Raw genomic sequence first — 22,921 nt, 5'->3', positions numbered from 1 at the left:
GCCTATCCCCTATCTACATCATGTGGGATACGACTGAGCGCTGGACTCGGCTTCTCTTCGGTGGTCCGGTGGAGACGAGGAGGGCAAATGTGTGACCGTCTTTACACCGTTCTCACGAGGGAGATCATTCTCATGATCGGCAGGGGTCTCATCAGTCAGACCCCCAGCAACGTTGGGACACCTGCTTTAATACAGTCCCGTTAGACCACCGATATTAATACTGACCCCAGAAAATACCCCGATATTAATACTGACCCCAGGTAAGACCCCGATATTAATACTGACCCCAGGTAAGACCCCGATATTAATACTGATCCCAGGTAAGACCCCGATATTAATACTGACTTCAGGTAAGACCCCAACATTAATACTGACCTCAGGTAAGACCCTGATATTAATACTGACCCCAGAAAATACCCCGATATTAATACTGACCCCAAGTAAGACCCCGATATTAATACTGACTTCAGGTAAGACCTCGATATTAACACTGACCTCAGGTGAGACCCCGACATTAATACTGACCTCAGAAAAGACCCCGATATTAATACAGACCCCAGGTAAGACCCCAACATTAATACTGACCTCAGGTAAGACCCTAATATTAATACTGACCCCAGAAAATACCCCGATATTAATACTGACCCCAGGTAAGACCCCGATATTAATATTGACTTCAGGTAAGACCGCCACATTAATACTGACCTCAGGTAAGACCCCGATATTAATACTGACCCCAGAAATTACCCCGATATTAATACAGACCCCAGGTAAGACCCCGACATTAATACTGACTTCAGGTAAGACCCCAATATTAATACTGACTTCAGGTAAGACCCCGATATTAATACTGGCCCCAGGTAAGACCCCGACATTAATACTGACCCCAAGAAAGACCCCGATATTAATACTGACCCCAGGTAAGACCCCGATATTAATACTGACCCCAGAAAATACCCCGATATTAATACAGACCCCAGGTAAGACCCCGATATTAATACTGACTTCAGGTAAGACCTCAATATTAATACTGACCCCAGATAAGACCCCGACATTAATACTGACTTCAGGTAAGACCCCAACAATAATACTGACCTCAGGTAAGACCCCGATATTAATACTGACCCCAGAAAATACCCTGATATTAATACTGACCCCAGAAAATACCCCGATATTAATACAGACCCCAGGTAAGACCCCGATATTAATACTGACCCCAGATAAGACCCCGACATTAATACTGACTTCAGGTAAGACCCCGATATTAATACTGACTTCAGGTAAGACCCCGATATTAATACTGACCCCAGGTAAGACCCCGATATTAATACTGACCCCAGGTAAGACCCTGATATTAATACTGACCTCATGTAAGACCCCGATATTAATACTGATCCCAGGTAAGACCCCGATATTAATACTGACCCCAGGTAAGACCCCGATATTAATACTGACCCCAGGTAAGACCCCGATATTAATACAGACCCCAGGTAGACCCCGATATTAATACAGACCCCAGGTAAGACCCCGATATTAATACTGACCCCAGATAAGACCCCGACATTAATACTGACTTCAGGTAAGACCCCGATATTAATACTGACTTCAGGTAAGACCCCGATATTAATAATGACCTCAGGTAAGACCCCAATATTAATACAGACCCCAGGTAAGACCCCAACATTAATACTGACCTCAGGTAAGACCCCGATATTAATACAGACCCCAGGTAAGACCCCAACATTAATACTGACCCCAGGTAAGACCCCAATATTAATACTGACCCCAGAAAATACTCCAATATTAATACAGACCCCAGGTAAGACCCCGATATTAATACTGACCCCAGGTAAGACCCCGATATTAATACTGACCTCAGATAAGACCCCGATATTAATACTGGCCTCAGGTAAGACCCCGACATTAATACTGACCCCAGAAAATACCCCGATATTAATACAGACCCCAGGTAAGACCCCGATATTAATACTGACCTCAGATAAGACCCCGATATTAATACTGGCCTCAGGTAAGACCCTGACATTAATACTGACCTCAGGTAAGACCCCGACATTAATACTGACCTCAGGTAAGACCCCGACATTAATACTGACCCCAGGTAAGACCCCGACATTAATACTGACCCCAGGTAAGACCCCGTTATTAATACTGACCCCAGGTAAGACCCCGACATTAATACTGACCTCAGGTAAGACCCCGACATTAATACTGACCCCAGGTAAGACCCCGTTATTAATACTGACCCCAGGTAAGACCCCAACATTAATACTGACCCCAGGTAAGACCCCGATATTAATACTGACCCCAGATAAGACCCCGACATTAATACTGACCTCAGGTAAGACCCCGTTATTAATACTGACCCCAGGTAAGACCCCGACATTAATACTGACCTCAGGTAAGACCCCGACATTAATACTGACCCCAGGTAAGACCCCGATATTAATACTGACCCCAGATAAGACCCCGACATTAATACTGACCCCAGGTAAGACCCCGATATTAATACTGACCCCAGGCAAGACCAGGATATTAATACTGACCTCATGTAAGAACCCAATATTAATACTGTCCCCAGGTAAGACCCCTACATTAATACTGACCTCAGATAAGACCCCGATATTAATACTGACCCCAGGTAAGACCCCGATATTTATACTGACCTCAGGTAAGACCCCGATATTAATTCTGACCTCAGATAAGACCCCGATATTAATACTGGCCTCAGGTAAGACCCCGACATTAATACTGGCCTCAGGTAAGACCCCGACATTAATACTGACCTCAGGTAAGACCCCGTTATTAATACTGACCCCAGGTAAGACCCCGACATTAATACTGACCCCAGGTAAGACCCCGATATTAATACTGACCCCAGATAAGACCCCGACATTAATACTGACCTCAGGTAAGACCCCGATATTAATACTGACCTCAGGTAAGACCCCGATATTAATACTGACCTCAGATAAGACCCTGATATTAATACTGACCCCAGGTAAGACCCCGTTATTAATACTGACCCCAGGTAAGACCCCGACATTAATACTGACCTCAGGTAAGACCCCGATATTAATACAGACCCCAGGTAAGACCCCAACATTAATACTGACCTCAGGTAAGACCCCGATATTAATACAGACCCCAGGTAAGACCCCAACATTAATACTGACCCCAGGTAAGACCCCAATATTAATACTGACCCCAGAAAATACCCCAATATTAATACAGACCCCAGGTAAGACCCCGATATTAATACTGACCCCAGGTAAGACCCCGATATTAATACTGACCTCAGATAAGACCCCGATATTAATACTGGCCTCAGGTAAGACCCCGACATTAATACTGACCCCAGAAAATACCCCGATATTAATACAGACCCCAGGTAAGACCCCGATATTAATACTGACCTCAGATAAGACCCCGATATTAATACTGGCCTCAGGTAAGACCCTGACATTAATACTGACCTCAGGTAAGACCCCGACATTAATACTGACCTCAGGTAAGACCCCGACATTAATACTGACCCCAGGTAAGACCCCGACATTAATACTGACCCCAGGTAAGACCCCGTTATTAATACTGACCCCAGGTAAGACCCCGACATTAATACTGACCTCAGGTAAGACCCCGACATTAATACTGACCCCAGGTAAGACCCCGTTATTAATACTGACCCCAGGTAAGACCCCGACATTAATACTGACCCCAGGTAAGACCCCGATATTAATACTGACCCCAGATAAGACCCCGACATTAATACTGACCTCAGGTAAGACCCCGTTATTAATACTGACCCCAGGTAAGACCCCGACATTAATACTGACCTCAGGTAAGACCCCGACATTAATACTGACCCCAGGTAAGACCCCGATATTAATACTGACCCCAGATAAGACCCCGACATTAATACTGACCCCAGGTAAGACCCCGATATTATTACTGACCCCAGGCAAGACCACGATATTAATACTGACCTCATGTAAGAACCCAATAGTAATACTGTCCCCAGGTAAGACCCCTACATTAATACTGACCTCAGATAAGACCCCGATATTAATACTGACCCCAGGTAAGACCCCGATATTTATACTGACCTCATGTAAGACCCCGATATTAATTCTGACCTCAGATAAGACCCCGATATTAATACTGGCCTCAGGTAAGACCCCGACATTATTACTGGCCTCAGGTAAGACCCCGACATTAATACTGACCTCAGGTAAGACCCCGTTATTAATACTGACCCCAGGTAAGACCCCGACATTAATACTGACCCCAGGTAAGACCCCGATATTAATACTGACCCCAGATAAGACCCCGACATTAATACTGACCTCAGGTAAGACCCCGATATTAATACTGACCTCAGGTAAGACCCCGATATTAATACTGACCTCAGATAAGACCCTGATATTAATACTGACCCCAGGTAAGACCCCGTTATTAATACTGACCCCAGGTAAGACCCCGACATTAATACTGACCTCAGGTAAGACCCCGATATTAATACTGACCCCAGATAAGACCCCGACATTAATACTGACCCCAGGTAAGACCCCGATATTAATACTGACCCCAGGTAAGACCCTGATATTAATACTGACCTCATGTAAGACCCCGATATTAATACTGTCCCCAGGTAAGACCCCTACATTAATACTGACCTCAGATAAGACCCCCGATATTAATACTGACCTCAGGTAAGACCCCGATATTAATACTGACCCCAGGTAAGACCCCGATATTAATACTGACCTCAGATAAGACCCTGATATTAATACTGACCCCAGATAAGACCCCGACATTAATACTGACCTCAGGTAAGACCCCGATATTAATACTGACCTCAGGTAAGACCCCGATATTAATACTGACCCCAGGTAAGACCCCGTTATTAATACTGACCCCAGGTAAGACCCCGACATTAATACTGACCTCAGGTAAGACCCCGATATTAATACTGACCCCAGATAAGACCCCGACATTAATACTGACCCCAGGTAAGACCCCGATATTAATACTGACCCCAGGTAAGACCCTGATATTAATACTGACCTCATGTAAGACCCCGATATTAATACTGTCCCCAGGTAAGACCCCTACATTAATACTGACCTCAGATAAGACCCCCGATATTAATACTGACCTCAGGTAAGACCCCGATATTAATACTGACCCCAGGTAAGACCCCGATATTAATACTGACCTCAGATAAGACCCTGATATTAATACTGACCCCAGATTCCAGAACCCACCGCCGGTCAGTTAATGGATTTATGACCAGTCAGATTTTTGTAATTGAAATTCCCTTTAATTCTGCCCCAGTGAAGAGAATTGGAGACTGAGATCTGCGTCCGGAGGAACCCCGCCTCATACCCCTGCTGCATCGCGGGAATGGTGTATCACACATGACAAGCTTAGATACACAGCTCAGCAGACAGTATCACACAGGATAGGATTAGATACACAGCTCAGCAGACTGTATCACACAGGATAGGATTAGATACACAGCTCAGCAGACAGTATCACACAGGATAGGATTAGATACACAGCTCAGCAGACTGTATCACACAGGATAGGATTAGATACACAGCTCAGCAGACAGTATCACACTGGAGAGGATTAGATACACAACTCAGCAGACAGTATCACACAGGATAGGATTAGATACACAGCTCAGCATACAGTATCACACATGACAAGCTTAGATACACAGCTCAGCAGACAGTATCACACAGAATAGGATTAGATACACAGCTCAGCAGACTATCACACAGAAGAGGATTAGATACACAGCTCAGTAGACAGTATCACACAGGAGAGGATTAGATACACAGCTCAGCAGACAGTATCACACAGGATAGGATTAGATACACAGCTCAGCAGACTGTATCACACAGGATAGGATTAGATACACAGCTCAGCAGACAGTATCACACAGGATAGGATTAGATACACAGCTCAGCAGACAGTATCACAAAGGATAGGATTAGATACACAGCTCAGCAGACAGTATCACACAGGAGAGGATTAGATACACAGCTCAGCAGACAGTATCACACAGGAGAGGATTAGATACACAACTCAGCAGACAGTATCACACAGGACAGGATTAGATACACAGCTCAGCAGACAGTATCACACAGGATAGGATTAGATACACGGCTCAGCAATCAGTATCACACAGGACAGGATTAGATACACAGCTCTGCAGACAGTATCACACAGGATAGGATTAGATACACAGCTCAGCAGACTGTATCACACAGGATAGGATTAGATACACAGCTCAGCAGACAGTATCACATAGGACAGGATTAGATACACAGCTCAGCAGACAGTATCACACAGGACAGGATTATATACACAGCTCAGCAGACAGTATCACACAGGATAGGATTAGATACACAGCTCAGCAGACGGTATCACACAGGACAGGATTAGATACACAGCTCAGCAGACAGTATCACACAGGATAGGATTAGATACACAGCTCAGCAGACAGTATCACACAGGAGAGGATTAGATACACAGCTCAGCAGACAGTATCACACAGGAGAGGATTAGATACACAACTCAGCAGACAGTATCACACAGGACAGGATTAGATACACAGCTCAGCAGACAGTATCACACAGGATAGGATTAGATACACGGCTCAGCAATCAGTATCACACAGGACAGGATTAGATACACGGCTCAGCAGACTGTATCACACAGGATAGGATTAGATACACAGCTCAGCAGACAGTATCACATAGGACAGGATTAGATACACAGCTCAGCAGACAGTATCACACAGGATAGGATTAGATACACAGCTCAGCAGACGGTATCACACAGGACAGGATTAGATACACAGCTCAGCAGACAGTATCACACAGGATAGGATTAGATACACGGCTCAGGACACAGTATCACACAGGAGAGGATTAGATACACAGCTCAGCAGACAGTATCACACAGGATAGGATTAGATACACGGCTCAGCAGACAGTATCACACAGGATTAGATACACAGCTCAGCAGACAGTATCACACAGGATAGGATTAGATACACAGCTCAGCAGACAGTATCACACAGGATAGGATTAGATACACAGCTCAGCAGACAGTATAACACAGGAGAGGATTAGATACACAGCTCAGCAGACAGTATCACACAGGATAGGATTAGATACACCGCTCAGCAGACAGTATCACACTGGAGAGGATTAGATACACAGCTCAGCAGACAGTATCACACAGGATAGGATTAGATACACAGCTCAGCAGACAGTATCACACAGGATAGGATTAGATACACGGCTCAGCAGACAGTATCACACAGGATAGGATTAGATACACAGCTCAGCAGGCAGTATCACACAGGAGAGGATTAGATACACAGCTCAGCAGACAGTATCACACAGGATAGGATTAGATACATAGCTCAGCAGACAGTATCACACAGGATAGGATTAGATACACAGCTCAGCAGACAATATCAGACAGAGGATTAGATACACCGCTCAGCAGACTGTATCACACAGGATAGGATTAGATACACAGCTCAGCAGACAGTATCACACAGGACAGGATTAGATACACAGCTCAGCAGTCAGTATCACACAGAGGATTAGATACACAGCTCAGCAGTCAGTATCACACAGGAGAGGATTAGATACACACCTCAGCACACAGTATCGCACAAAGGATTAGATACACAGCTCAGCAGACAGTATCACACAGGACAGGATTAGATACACAGCTCAGCACACAGTATCGCACAAAGGATTAGATACACAGCTCAGCAGACTGTATCACACAGGATAGGATTAGATACACAACTCAGCAGACTGTATCACACAGGACAGGATTAGATACACAGCTCAGCAGACAGTATCACACAGGATAGGATTAGATACACAGCTCAGCAGACAGTATCACACAGGAGAGGATTAGATACACAGCTCAGCAGACAGTATCACACAGGAGAGGATTAGATACACAGCTCAGCAGACTGTATCACACAGGACAGGATTAGATACACAGCTCAGCAGACAGTATCACACAGGATAGGATTAGATACACAGCTCAGCAGACAGTATCACACAGGAGAGGATTAGATACACAGCTCAGCAGACTGTATCACACAAGATAGGATTAGATACACAGCTCAGCAGTCAGTATCACACAGGATAGGATTAGATACACAGCTCAGCAGACAGTATCACACATGATAGGATTAGATACACAGCTCAGCAGTCAGTATCACACAGGATAGGATTAGATACACAGCTCAGCAGACTGTATCACACAGGATAGGATTAGATACACAGCTCAGCAGACAGTATCACACAGGATAGGATTAGATACACAGCTCAGCAGACAGTATCACACAGGATAGGATTAGATACACGGCTCAGTAGTACTTCCCCTGGGGGGTTTGGTATCTCAGCCGTTGTACGGACATCTCTTGGTCTCGGGGGTGATTTCTGCAGTTGACATTAGAGAGCACATTGTATTTGGCGTCAGTGATGTCCAGCTGTGGGGTTCCCTGTGCCTCATACCTCCTCATGCACATCGGTCCCCCACAAGATGACAGTCTCACCCTCGTGCTGACGGCACCTGGATCCGGGCTTTATATTTAGCTCGGTCAGAGGAGATATTGTTGTTAGCCGGAGCTTATAAGACGTCGCTGATGACCTTTGTGGTAAAAGCTAGAACTGCAGATGCTTCATTTCCCAGTAACGTCAGCCGAGGGAATAATGCTGCTAATCAAAGCACTACAACCCCCAACATGCAAAGTACACTGCACCAAAAATGGCCCTTCACCGTAACTTTATTATATACATAGAGACATATGGAGCATTACAGGTGAATGTACAATGCCTGAGCTCACTACACCCCCACAGTACCCAGGTTATACCAGCTGTACATATATAATTATATACAGGAGATGCCCGGGTTATACCAGCATGCTCCATATCACTATATACAAGAAGATGTATAACTGATACCAGCTGTACATATATAATTATATACAGGAGATGCCCAGGTTATACCAGCTGTACATATATAATTATATACAGGAGATACCCAGGTTATACCAGCTGTACATATATACTTATATACAGGAGATGCCCAGGTTATACCAGCTGTACATATATAATTATATACAGGAGATACCCAGGTTATACCAGCTGTACATATATAATTATATACAGGAGATGCCCAGGTTATACCAGCATGGTCCATATCACTGTATACAAGAAGATGTATAACTTATACCAGCTGTGCATATATAATTATATACAGGAGATACCCAGGTTATACCAGCATGGTCCATATCGCTATATACAAGAAGATGTATAACTTATACCAGCTGTACATATATATTATATACAGGAGATACCCAGGTTATACCAGCATGGTCCATATCACTATATAAAAGAAGATGTATAACTTATACCGGCTGTACATATATATTATATACAGGAGATACCCAGGTTATACCAGCTGTACATATATAATTATATACAGGAGATGCCCAGGTTATACCAGCATGGTCCATATCACTATATACAAGAAGATGTATAACTTATACCGGCTGTACATATATAATTATATACAGGAGATACCCAGGTTATACCAGCTGTACATATATCATTATATACAGGAGATGCCCGGGTTATACCAGCTGTACATATATAATTATATACAGGAGATGCCCGGGTTATACCAGCTGTACATATATAATTATATACAGGAGATACCCAGGTTATACCAGCATGGTCCATATCGCTATATACAAGAAGATGTATAACTTATACCAGCTGTACATATATAATTATATACAGGAGATACCCAGGTTATACCAGCATGGTCCATATCACTATATAAAAGAAGATGTATAACTTATACCGGCTGTACATATATATTATATACAGGAGATACCCAGGTTATACCAGCTGTACATATATAATTATATACAGGAGATGCCCAGGTTATACCAGCATGGTCCATATCACTATATACAAGAAGATGTATAACTTATACCGGCTGTACATATATAATTATATACAGGAGATACCCAGGTTATACCAGCTGTACATATATCATTATATACAGGAGATGCCCGGGTTATACCAGCTGTACATATATAATTATATACAGGAGATGCCCGGGTTATACCAGCTGTACATATATAATTATATACAGGAGATGCCCAGGTTATACCAGCATGGTCCATATCACTATATACAAGAAGATATATAACTGATACCAGCTGTACATATATAATTATATACAGGAGATGCCCGGGTTATACCAGCTGTACATATATAATTATATACAGGAGATGCCCAGGTTATACCAGCATGGTCCATATCACTATATACAAGAATATGTATAACTTATACCAGCTGTACATATATCATTATATACAGGAGATGCCCGGGTTATACCAGCTGTACATATATAATTATATACAGGAGATACCCAGGTTATACCAGCATGGTCCATATCACTATATACAAGAATATGTATAACTTATACCAGCTGTACATATATCATTATATACAGGAGATGCCCAGGTTATACCAGCTGTACATATATAATCATATACAGGAGATGCCCAGGTTATACCAGCTCTTCTGTATATGTCCCGCTCCTCGGAGCAGTGCACGCTGGGTAATGTCAGCGGTTCAGTGATGACCTCAGCTCTTACTATCAATCAGGTTTATTGCAGGTTTAATGTTCGGAGCTTTTATCTTTTCATCTTTACTGGAAAATAAATAGCGCGGTGGCGGAATTACCGGCCTGAGGCGTCCTGTATGTCCTCGCCCCTGTCTGATCCGGGGACCCCTCATACATAGTAATACATAGGACGGTGCAGGTTCATTGGGGGTCCTTTAATAATGCAAAACTGGTGTAATTTTTTTTGCAGAATGCAGTTTTGCGACTTTTTAACAACGTGCGACAATATTTTTTTCAGCATCTTTGCCACTTGGGAGTTGCAGGGGCCACACCATGGGCCCCGACATATTCACTTACATTTACTTCAGTTTTAGAGAGTAGACTATCCCTCCAGGCACGCGCATCCTCCGGCGGTATAAATGACCCCATAATTGCCCTGCCTCCAAGCAGCGCCCCTTCAAACCTTTGTGAAGGGCACACACTAGCAGTAGCCCCTATCACATCTAAAATCGGAGGCCTTCCTGGTACTAGGTTGGATAAACCGTCCACATCCCTTACATTTCTGTCTGGCCTACATGGCGGCATGCTATTAGCTTGTGTAGCAGCTGCCTGACACTGAGTGCACCTTCACTGCTCAGTGACTTTGACCCCCGACTCCCACCTGATTAGGATTTCTCCAGAATCTTGTTTGGGTCTTAAGTTTTCTCAATGTCTTGTCCATAATTCGGTTGATTGTCTCTATATTGGTCGTCTTCTTTCTTTCTTCCCTTTTTCACTTCTCACCATATTTATCTTCTACTTCAAGACGTGTCGTTCCATTATAGTGTGCTGATTAATCCTTGTAGGTTTAAAATGGTTGGAGCTAAGATTTTCTCATACAGAGCTCCAAACCCTTTGCATAGACAGAGTTACCTGATACATTTCTGCCTGTATCCATCACTAGAGGGAGCTGTATAATCCTGTGTGTAGTGAGCTCCCTCTAGTGGTGGCTGTATAATCCTGTGTGTAGTGAGCTCCCTCTAGTGGTGGCTGTATAATCTGTATGCAGTGAGCTCCCTCTAGTGGTGGCTGTATAATCTGTATGTAGTGATCTCCCTCAAGTGGTGGCTGTATAATCTGTATGTAGTGAGCTCCCTCTAGTGGTGGCTGTATAATCTGTATGCAGTGAGCTCCCTCTAGTGGTGGTTGTATAATCTGTATGTAGTGAGCTCCCTCTAGTGGTGGCTGTATAATCTGTATGCAGTGAGCTCCCTCTAGTGGTGGCTGTATAATCTGTATGTAGTGAGCTCCCTCTAGTGGTGGCTGTATAATCTGTATGTAGTGAGCTCCCTCTAGTGGTGGTTGTATAATCTGTATGTAGTGAGCTCCCTCTAGTGGGGACTGTATAATCTGTATGTAGTGAGCTCCCTCTAGTGGGGACTGTATAATCTGTATGTAGTGAGCTCCCTCTAGTGGTGGCTGTATAGTCTGTATGTAGTGAGCTCCCTCTAGTGGTGGCTGTATAATCTGTATGTAGTGAGCTCCCTCTAGTGGTGGCTGTATAATCTGTATGTAGTGAGCTCCCTCTAGTGGTGGCTGTATAATCTGTATGGAGTGAGCTCTCCATAGTGGTTTCTGTATAATCTGTATGTAGTGAGCTCCCTCTAGTGGTGGCTGTATAATCTGTATGTAGTGAGATCCCTCTAGTGGTGGCTGTATAATCTGTATGTAGTGAGCTCCTCCTAGTGGAGGCTGTATAATCTGTATGCAGTGACCTCCCTTTAGTGGTGGTTGTATAATCTGTATGTAGTGAGCTCCCTCTAGTGGTGGCTGTATAATCTGTATATAGTGAGCTCCCTCTAGTGGTGGCTGTATAATGTGTATGTAGTGAGCTCCCTCTAGTGGTGGCTGTATAATCTGTATGTAGTGAGCTCCCTCTAGTGGTGGCTCTAGGCAGCAAACTTTTCTCTTGTAACTGTGAATATTCAGGGGATTTTATTTTCAATGTGAGGATAATAGATTTTTTTTTTATGATGGGAGTTATCCCTCCTTCTTTTCACCTTTTAACCACAGAGCATGTTTCTATATATTGGATACTACCACTGATAGGGGGCGCTTTTGCCATCACAGTGTTTACATCCTATTCCTGCTTTACTCTCAGTATTATTTCAGTATAACTACTATATATATATATACTATATATTTTGTGACTCTGGAGATTCACACTTAGTTTTGTCATCACTTGTGTGCAGCTTGAGGTGTGTGCTGTGCGGTATGTCTCTGAATGCCCTTCTCTATTACATCTATTACTGTGTATGAATGTTGCAGCTGTATACTGTATGTATACAGGGGTGGACTGATGGGACTGGGCAAGGATTAGTGATGTCACCACACAGACATTCTGATGTCATCTCCCTTAATACCTTCAGGCAGCGCATGCGGGAGAGAAGTGTTTTGCTGCCACAGCTCTGTATATTTATATATATGGAGTTGCGTAGTGGGCCACACATTCAGGTGTGTCATTTAGTCCATTGCCAAAGGTGTGTAAGATCCAGCCCCCGGCCATGCTATCTACCATTACCACAGGTGTATAACATCCAACCTCTAGCCATGCAGTCTACCATTACCACAGGTGTATAACATCCAGCCTCTAGCCATGTAGTCTACCATTACCACAGGTGTATAACATCCAGCCTCTAGCCATGCAGTCTACCATTACCACAGTGTATAGCATCCAGTCTCTAGCCGTGTAGTCTACCATTACCACATGTGTATAACATCCAGCCCCCAGCCATGCAGTCTGCCATTACCACAGTGTATAGCATCCAGTCTCTAGCCGTGTAGTCTACCATTACCACAGGTGTATAACATCCAGCCCCCAGCCATGCAGTCTGCCATTACCACAGTGTTTAACATCCAGTCTCTAGCCATGTAGTCTACCATTACCACAGTGTATAACATCCAGCCTCTATTCATCCAGTCTATCATTACCACAGGTGTATAACATCCAGCCTCTAGCCACGCAGTGTCTGCCTTTACCACAGGTGTATAACATCCAGCCTCTAGCCATGCAGTCTGCCATTACCACAGGTGTATAACATCCAGCCTCTAGCCATGCAGTCTGCCATTACCACAGGTGTATAACATCCAGCCTCTAGCCATGCAGTCTACCATTACCACAGTGTATAACATACAGCCTCTAGCCATGCAGTCTGCCATTACCACAGGTGTATAACATCCAGCCTCTAGCCATGCAGTCTGCCATTACCACAGGTGTATAACATCCAGCCTTTAGCCACGCAGTGTCTGCCATTACCACAGGTGTATAACATCCAGCCTCTAGCCACGCAGTGTCTGCCATTACCACAGGTGTATAACATCCAGTCTCTAGCCATGCAGTCTGCCATTACCACAGGTGTATAACATCCAGCCTCTAGCCATGCAGTCTACCATTACCACAGGTGTATAACATCCAGCCTCTACCCATGCAGTCTGCCATTACCACAGGTGTATAACATCCAGCCTCTAGCCACGCAGTGTCTGCCATTACCACAGGTGTATAACATCCAGCCTCTAGCCACGCAGTGTCTGCCATTACCACAGGTGTATAACATCCAGCCTCTAGCCACGCAGTGTCTGCCATTACCACAGGTGTATAACATCCAGCCTCTAGCCACGCAGTGTCTGCCATTACCACAGGTGTATAACATCCAGCCTCTAGCCACGCAGTGTCCGCCATTACCACAGGTGTATAACATCCAGCCTCTAGCCATGCAGTGTCTGCCATTACCACAGGTGTATAACATCCAGCCTCTAGCCATGCAGTCTGCCATTACCACAGGTGTATAACATCCAGCCTCTAGCCACGCAGTGTCTGCCATTACCACAGGTGTATAACATCCAGCCTCTAGCCATGCAGTCTGCCATTACCACAGGTGTATAACATCCAGCCTCTAGCCACGCAGTGTCTGCCATTACCACAGGTGTATAACATCCAGCCTCTAGTCACGCCGTGTCTGCCATTACCACAGGTGTATAACATCCAGCCTCTAGTCACGCAGTGTCTGCCATTACCACAGGTGTATAACATCCAGCCTCTAGCCATGCAGTCTGCCATTACCACAGGTGTATAACATCCAGCCTCTAGCCACGCAGTGTCTGCCATTACCACAGGTGTATAACATCCAGCCTCTAGTCACGCCGTGTCTGCCCTTACCACAGGTGTATAACATCCAGCCTCTAGTCACGCCGTGTCTGCCATTACCACAGGTGTATAACATCCAGCCTCTAGTCACGCCGTGTCTGCCATTACCACAGGTGTATAACATCCAGCCTCTAGTCACGCCGTGTCTGCCATTACCACAGGTGTATAACATCCAGCCTCTAGTCACGCAGTGTCTGCCATTACCACAGGTGTATAACATCCAGCCTCTAGTCACGCCGTGTCTGCCATTACCACAGGTGTATAACATCCAGCCTCTAGTCACGCCGTGTCTGCCATTACCACAGGTGTATAACATCCAGCCTCTAGCCATGCAGTCTGCCATTACCACAGGTGTATAACATCCAGCCTCTAGTCACGCCGTGTCTGCCATTACCACAGGTGTATAACATCCAGCCTCTAGCCACGCCGTGTCTGCCATTACCACAGGTGTATAACATCCAGCCTCTAGTCACGCACTCATCTTTATAGACATTGGTGACAGAATGACTCATGGTAAAGAGCTGCCTAAATCCCAGCGTGGTCCTGTAAGAGGCCTCAACACTGCCACAAGTCACTTCCTGCAATATCTTCCCTCCTAGATATTCCGCCATTACCTGTGAGCGGTATTATTGTAAAGTGGAAGGAACCACAGCAACTCATCTATAAAGTAGAGACTACTTGAAGTTACAGAGCGGGGTCATCCAGGGCTGAGGAGCAAGTGCATAAAAGCTGCCATTAACATCAGCACGAAAGTCGTCCTGTGCCTGGAGCTTCATGACATGGGTGCCCATGGCCGCTGCATGCCAGGCTTCCATCGCCAAGCACAATGCCAGGCGTGAGATGGGGGGGGGTAAAGCCACCACCGCTGGACTCTGGAGACGTCTTCTGTGCAGTCACCAATCTCCTCTCTATCTGGCCAGGAGGACGTTACCTGGCGCCCGCTGTACAGTCCGGTGGAGGGGGGGGGGGGGGGGGGTAATGCTATGGGGGGGGGGGGGGTCTTCAGGGCTCGGACCCTTACAATCTGAATTCTTCAGCAGACAGGACTTTGTGGACACTTGTATGGTGGCAGCTTTGTGGGAACAGTTTGGGGAAGGCCCTTGGCTGGGGGAGTCTGGAAGAACCCCAGAGACTGAGAGCCGGGCCCTCTCCTCCAACATCAGGGTCTGGCCTCACAAAGGGTCTCCTGGACAAAGGGACACCCCCCCAAATCTTATAGCATGCCTCCCCAGCAGAGCAAAGGGGGAACCAACCCTATATCAATGCCTATGGATGTAGAACGGGGGCCATAAGAGCACGTGGGGGGTCCGATCCTGTTCTCCGTACAGTGTACACATCTATGACAAGCCTTTCTCTTCTGTCCCCCCATTACAGACTGGTCTCCTCCATACAAGCTGTCCTGGCGTCCACAGCTGGATATATCGTGGCCTCCTCCTGTAAAGATGTCATTGAGGACCGGTAAGTGTCACCAGCAGGACACACATGGGGGGGGGAGAGCAGCGGCGCTCATAGGCTGCCCGGAAGGCAGGGAACATAAGGAGCCATTAAATATGTATATAATCTGATGTGCCCTGCGGAGGAGAGGTGCGGGCTCAGAAAGTCACAGGTATAGCAGAGCTGAGTCACCCGCACCGCGGCACAACAGAAACAGGAGGAATGGGCAAAAGGGTTAATAGTCCACGAGCCCCAAATCTGACACGACATGAAGCCTCCATGTATTATTCCAACCCCCGGCAGTCACCTTACTTCTCGCTGCCCACCATCTCCTGGGGGAAGGTGCGCAGCCCCCATGTCTGCGAATGTGCAGGGCGAATACAGGGGAACCCTGACTTTATGTCACAGAGACACGTAACATCGCATGTGACATCAGCTGCTCCTCTTCTAAAGCTCCTGCACTATTATTAGGGGGCATGGCCCTTTAAAGATATTTTCTTTACACCTTTTCATAGACTCCGATGATCTGAGCAAACAAGCAATTATCTAATAAAGTGAAGCTCGCTGTGAGTCACTTCATAGGAGCTAAAAAAGAAATCCGGCCATTGACTGCTCAGACACAATACTACGAGGCGCTATACGATGCCGCGGGCCCCCCGGATGAATGTCAGCCCCCATACTGCAACTGTATGACCAGTGATCGCTTATTACATTGGATGAGGCGCCACCTGGTGGCAGGACCCGGACACGGCGCTCCCCAGCTTACGTCCCTCTCTTTGCCGTCTGTTTTCCTAGTGAAATATATGAAAATATTCTCAGGATTTTCTTTTTGCTCAGCGGGTGACAAAAGGTTCATCTCCAGGAATTCTTTTTAAGAATGGTCGGCCCCCAATTCTGTTATACAGTGTCCATATGGCCAGCTAAGAGTTAACCGGAGGTCGCGCGGCTCAAGGTTAACCCCTCCCAACCTGTAATCTGTTATTAAAAAGTTTACAAGAGATTACTGCTCTCCCCAACCTCTGCCCCCGCCCGGCCTGTCCTGGCAGATGGAGATTAAATCAGACTATAGGAGGGGGATTACCCATCCGGGCATCTGTCTAATTGGCACCGTTATTTGGGTGTCACCTCACGTACTCACCGTGCCCATCACAGGGGGAAGGAAGAGGCTGACGAGCACACGGCAGATAAAAAGGGCTGTCACACGGCCATTTTTAGCACCAATGAAAGTCTATGGGACTATTCACATGTCCATTTATTTAACGGCTAGTGAATATCGGCTGTCAAAAAATAATGTCCTATTTTTGGCCGATTTCATGGCCAGACGGACCCCATTGAAATCAATAGGACTGTTTTTAGCTGCTGCTCAGACAGGAGTGCACCCCTCTAACGGCCAATATAAACGGGTAGACTAGAACAATATGGCCTTTTAGGGGTTAAAGAAAACTTTATCCACTTGCTCGCGCAGCAACATTCACTCCTCTCTTGAAGGAAAAGGACCCGCGTCATTACGCTGAGTGCAGGTCCTTTTCAATCAAGAGAGGATCGACTGTTGCTGCACGAGCGGGGGGGGGGGGGGGGGGGGAGTTTTTTATTAATTTTTTTGGTAATGCAAAACATTACAGCTGGGGGCCACTATGGGGGACATTACTAATGCTGGGGGCCATTTATGGGAGACATTACTAGTGCTGGGGCCACTATGGGGGACATTACTAATGTTGGAGGCCACTATGGGAGACATTTCGAATGCTGGTGGCCATTATGGGAGAGATTACTAATTCTGGGGCCACTATGGGGGACATTACTAATGCTGGGGGCCATTATGGGAGACATTACTAGTGCTGGGGCCATGATGGGGACATTACTAATGTTGGGGGCCACTATGGGGGACATTTCTAATGATGGGGGCCATTATGCTAGAGATTACTAATGCTGGGGCCACTATGGGGGACATTACTAATGTTGGGGGCCACTATTGAGGAAATTACTAATGCTGGGGGCCACTATGAGGGACATCACTAATGCCGGCGCCACTATGAGGGACATTATTAATGCTGGAGGCCAATATGGGGGACATTACTAATGTTGGGGGCCACTGTGGGGGACATTACTAATGTTGGGGACCACTATGGGGGACATTTCTAATGATGGGGGCCATTATGCTAGAGATTACTAATGCTGGGGCCACTATGGGGGACATTACTAATGTTGGGGGCCACTATTGAGGAAATTACTAATGCTGGGGGCCACTATGAGGGACATCACTAATGCCGGCGCCACTATGAGGGACATTATTAATGCTGGAGGCCAATATGGGGGACATTACTAATGTTGGGAGCCACTGTGGGGGACATTACTAATGTTGGGGACCACTATGGGGGACATTTCTAATGATGGGGGCCAATATGGGAGAGATTACTAATCCTGGGGCCACTATCGGGGACATTACTAATGTTGGGGGCCACTATGGGGGACATTACTAATGCTGGGGGCCACTATGGGGGACATCACTAATGCCAGCTCCACTATGAGGGACATTACTAATGTTGGGGCCACTATGGAGGACATTAGTAATGCTGGGGGCCACTATAGGAGACATTACTAGTGCTGGGGCCACTATGGGGGACATTACTAATGTTGGGGGCCACTATGGGGGACATCACTAATGCTGGGGCCACTATGGGGGGCATTATTTGTACTGGGGGCACTGTCGGAGTCTGGATCTTTATTTTATTTTTTAAAGCCAATAAAAATTCATCTGTTTTCATGGCCACTTTTAACGGCCAGAAGAAAAATGGCAATGAAAAACTGACAGTATATATGTTTTTCACTGTAGCATTAGAGGTAGGGGGGACAATATGGAGGGAATTGTCTGCAGCAGGAAGAGGCGACGGCGATACTGATATTAACAATCACCTCTTTCATCCTCAGACATTGGTTGGCTGCCACCTACACACGCTTTGCAGTTCCATACTTTATATATGACATCTACGCCATGTACCTCTGTTACTGGCACAAGCACAAGTTGAAGGGACACCCAGGAGGCTGGGAACTCACCAAGGCCTACCTACGTAAGGAGTTTCTCATGGTCCTGCACCATGTCTTTATGGTGGCCGTCTGCTTCCCTGTGTCAGTGGTGAGTACTGTATGACGTTCAGCACCATGTACTATAAGGCCTCCTGCACACGAACGTTTTTTTTTACGGTCCGCAAAAACGGGGTCCATAGGTCCGTGATCCGTGACCGTTTTTTCGTCCGTGGGTCTTCCTTGATTTTTGGAGGATCCACGGACATGAAAAAAAAGTCGTTTTGGTGTCCGCTAGGCCGTGCAAAGCCAAACGGATCCGTCCTGAATTACAATGCAAGTCAATGGGGACGGATCCGTTTGACGTTGACACAATATGGTGCAATTGCAAACGGATCCGTCCCCCATTGACATTCAATGTAAAGTCAGGAGTTAATATACCATCGGATCAGAGTTTTCTCCAATCCGATGGTATATTTTAACTTGAAGCGTCCCCATCACCATGGGAACGCCTCTATGTTAGAATATACTGTCGGATTTGAGTTTGATCGTGAAACTCAAATCCGACAGTATATTCTAACACAGAGGCGTTCCCATGGTGATGGGGACGCTTCAGGTTAGAATATACTAAAAGAACTGTGTATATGACTGCCCCCTGCTGCCTGTTTTTAACTCATTGGTGGCCAGTGGCCGCCCCCCCTCCCCCCTGTAGTTAACTCTTTGTTGTCCAGTGCGGCCGGCCCCCCTCCCTCCCCTGTAGTTAACTCATTGGTGGCCAGTGGGCCCCCCCTCCCTCCCCTGTAGTTAACTCTTTGTTGTCCAGTGCGGCCGGGCCCCCCCTCCCTCCCCTGTAGTTAACTCTTTGTTGTCCAGTGTGGCCGGCCCCCCTCCCTCCCCTGTAGTTAACTCATTGGTGGCCAGTGGGCCCCCCTCCCCCCCCTGTAGTTAACTCGTTGGTGGCCAGTGGGCCCTCCCCCCTCCTAATTAAAATCTCCCCCCCTATCATTGGTGGCAGCGGAGAGTACCCATCGGAGTCCCAGTTTAATTGCTGGGGCTCCGATCGGTAACCATGGCAACCAGGACGCTACTGCAGTCCCGGTTGCCATGGTTACTTAGCAATTTGTAGAGGCATCATACTTACCTGCGAGATGCGATGTCTGTGTCCGGCCGGGAGCTCCTCCTACTGGTAAGTGACAGGTCTGTGCGGCGCATTGCTTAATGATCTGTCACCTACCAGTAGGAGGAGCTCCCGGCCGGACACAGACATCGCAGCTCGTAGGTAAGTATGATGCTTCTACAATTTGCTAAGTAACCATGGCAACCGGGACTGCAGTAGCATCCTGGTTGCCATGGTTACCGATCGGAGCCCCAGCGATTAAACTGGGACTCCGATCGGTACTCTCTGCTGCCACCAATGATAGGGGGGGAGATTTTAATTAGGAGGGGGAGGGAGGGCCCACTGGCCACCAACGAGTTAACTACAGGGGAGGGAGGGGGGGGCCGGCCGCACTGGACAACAAAGAGTTAACTACAGGGGAGGGAGGGGGGGCCCACTGGCCACCAACGAGTTAACTACAGGGGAGGGAGGGGGGCCCACTGGCCACCAATGAGTTAACTACAGGGGAGGGAGGGGGGGGGCGGCCGCACTGGCCACCAATGTGTTAACTACAGGGGGGGGGCCTGCTGCCTGGCAGCACCTGCCAGGCAGCAGGGGGCAGTCATGTACACAGTTCTTTTAGTATATTCTAACCTGAAGCGTCCCCATCACCATGGGAACGCCTCTGTGTTAGAATATACTGTCGGATCTGAGTTTTCACGAAGTGAAAACTCCGCTCTGAAAATGCTTTTATGCAGACGGATCCGTCTGCATGAAAGTAACCTACGGCCACGGATCACGGACACGGATGCCAATCTTGTGTGCATCCGTGTTCTTTCACGGACCCATTGACTTGAATGGGTCCGTGAACCGTTGTCCGTCAAAAAAATAGGACAGGTCCTATTTTTTTGACGGACAGGATACACGGATCACGGTCTCGGCTGCAAAACGGTGCATTTTCCAATTTTTCCACGGACCCATTGAAAGTCAATGGGTCCGCGAAAAAAAACGGCACACCGGCCACGGATGCACACAACGGTCGTGTGCATGAGGCCTAATACTGCTCCTATGTACAAGAATATAACTACTATAATACTGCTCCTATGTACAAGAATATAACTACTATAATACTGCCTCCTATGTACAAGAATATAACTACTATAATACTGCCTCCTATGTACAGGAATATAACTACTATAATACTGCTCCTATGTACAAGAATATAACTACTATAATACTGCCTCCTATATACAAGAATATAACTACTATAATACTGCTCCTATGTACAAGAATATAACTACTATAATACTGCTCCTATGTACAAGAATATAACTACTATAATACTGCTCCTATGTACAAGAATATAACTACTATAATACTGCTCCTATGTACAAGAATATAACTACTATAATACTGCTCCTATGTACAAGAATATAACTGCTATAATACTGCCTCCTATGTACAGGAATATAACTACTATAATACTGCTCCTATATACAAGAATATAGCTACTATAATACTGCTCCTATGTACAAGAATATAACTACTATAATACTGCGTATTTTCTCTTTTGCAGCTGTGGAGAGAAGGAAAGGGCGACTTCTTTTTGGGGTGCATGCTGATGGCTGAGCTCAGTACCCCATTTGTTTGTCTCGGGAAGGTCCTGATCCAGGTGAGTGCAGTAATGAGGTGTTGGATGGCGGTTACCTGTAGGTTGCTGTCGGGGGTGTCGCCTCATGTTTGGCTGATATTACATTGTATGTGTATACTATGCCTTCACTGTGACTTTCTTGCCCCTCCCCCTTTCTCTCCGCCATCTTGCAGTATAAGAAGCAGGACACCATTCTGCACCGGGTCAATGGCGTCATCATGCTCGTGACTTTTTTCTGCTGCCGCTTGCTGCTGTTCCCCTACATGTACTGGGTGTACGGGCAGCGGGTGGGACTGCCCCTCTACAGGGTGCCCTTCAACCTCTCCCCGGAATACAACATTGGTGCGGCCATCCTCATGGCTCCCCAGGTCTACTGGTTTTACCTAATCTGCCGAAGAGCTTACAGTCTTTGCCAGCAGTCTAGGATGAGCCACCGACCCAGGAATGGACATCCAGTCACCGACAGCCCCTCAGCCAAAGACCAGGACTGCTCTCAGTGACCCCCCTTCTCCCATCCCATAGACGCTCATCACCAATTCTGAGACCCAGTGTGACCACGGCGGCATAATAGACTGTGCTTTGCTGGATACATATACGGCACGGTGTCACGTCCTGCTCTGGAGGTCTCTAGGGGGCGCTCCGAAGAGATCATGACCTCTCTGAAGGGTCTCATCCACAGTGTGACAGTATTAATGGATTCTACTACTGCGGTGCTCGTAGTGACCACTGGGTGTCACTGTCACTCGCCCCTCCGTGCAATATACTCAGTGTCCACCAGGGGTCAGTGTTATTGTGCAGTACACAGCATGGTGATCCTCCATGGAAC

General features: G+C 46.5%; 2 protein-coding genes across 2 annotated transcripts in view; both read left to right on the top strand.

The window, feature by feature from the left end:
- The window catches only part of TLCD3B (TLC domain containing 3B), a 28,582-nt gene extending 5,678 nt beyond the window's left edge, over positions 1-22,904 (top strand). Inside the window, exons 2-5 of the mRNA XM_040440424.1 lie at positions 16,268-16,351; positions 19,256-19,460; positions 22,021-22,116; positions 22,269-22,904. Coding sequence (XP_040296358.1) covers positions 16,268-16,351; positions 19,256-19,460; positions 22,021-22,116; positions 22,269-22,595 — 712 coding nt within the window. The 3' untranslated portion in view covers positions 22,596-22,904. The remainder of the gene's footprint in view (positions 1-16,267; positions 16,352-19,255; positions 19,461-22,020; positions 22,117-22,268) is intronic.
- Positions 1-22,921, top strand: part of LOC121008080 (kinesin-like protein KIF22) — a 101,926-nt gene that overhangs the window by 29,071 nt on the left and 49,934 nt on the right. The gene's annotated exons all lie outside the window — the stretch shown is intronic.

This window comes from Bufo bufo, chromosome 7 (genome assembly GCF_905171765.1).
Source record: "Bufo bufo chromosome 7, aBufBuf1.1, whole genome shotgun sequence".
Taxonomy (NCBI): domain Eukaryota; kingdom Metazoa; phylum Chordata; class Amphibia; order Anura; family Bufonidae; genus Bufo; species Bufo bufo.
Note: the sequence above shows the minus strand (reverse complement) of the source record. Positions and strands in the feature narration are given on the sequence as shown.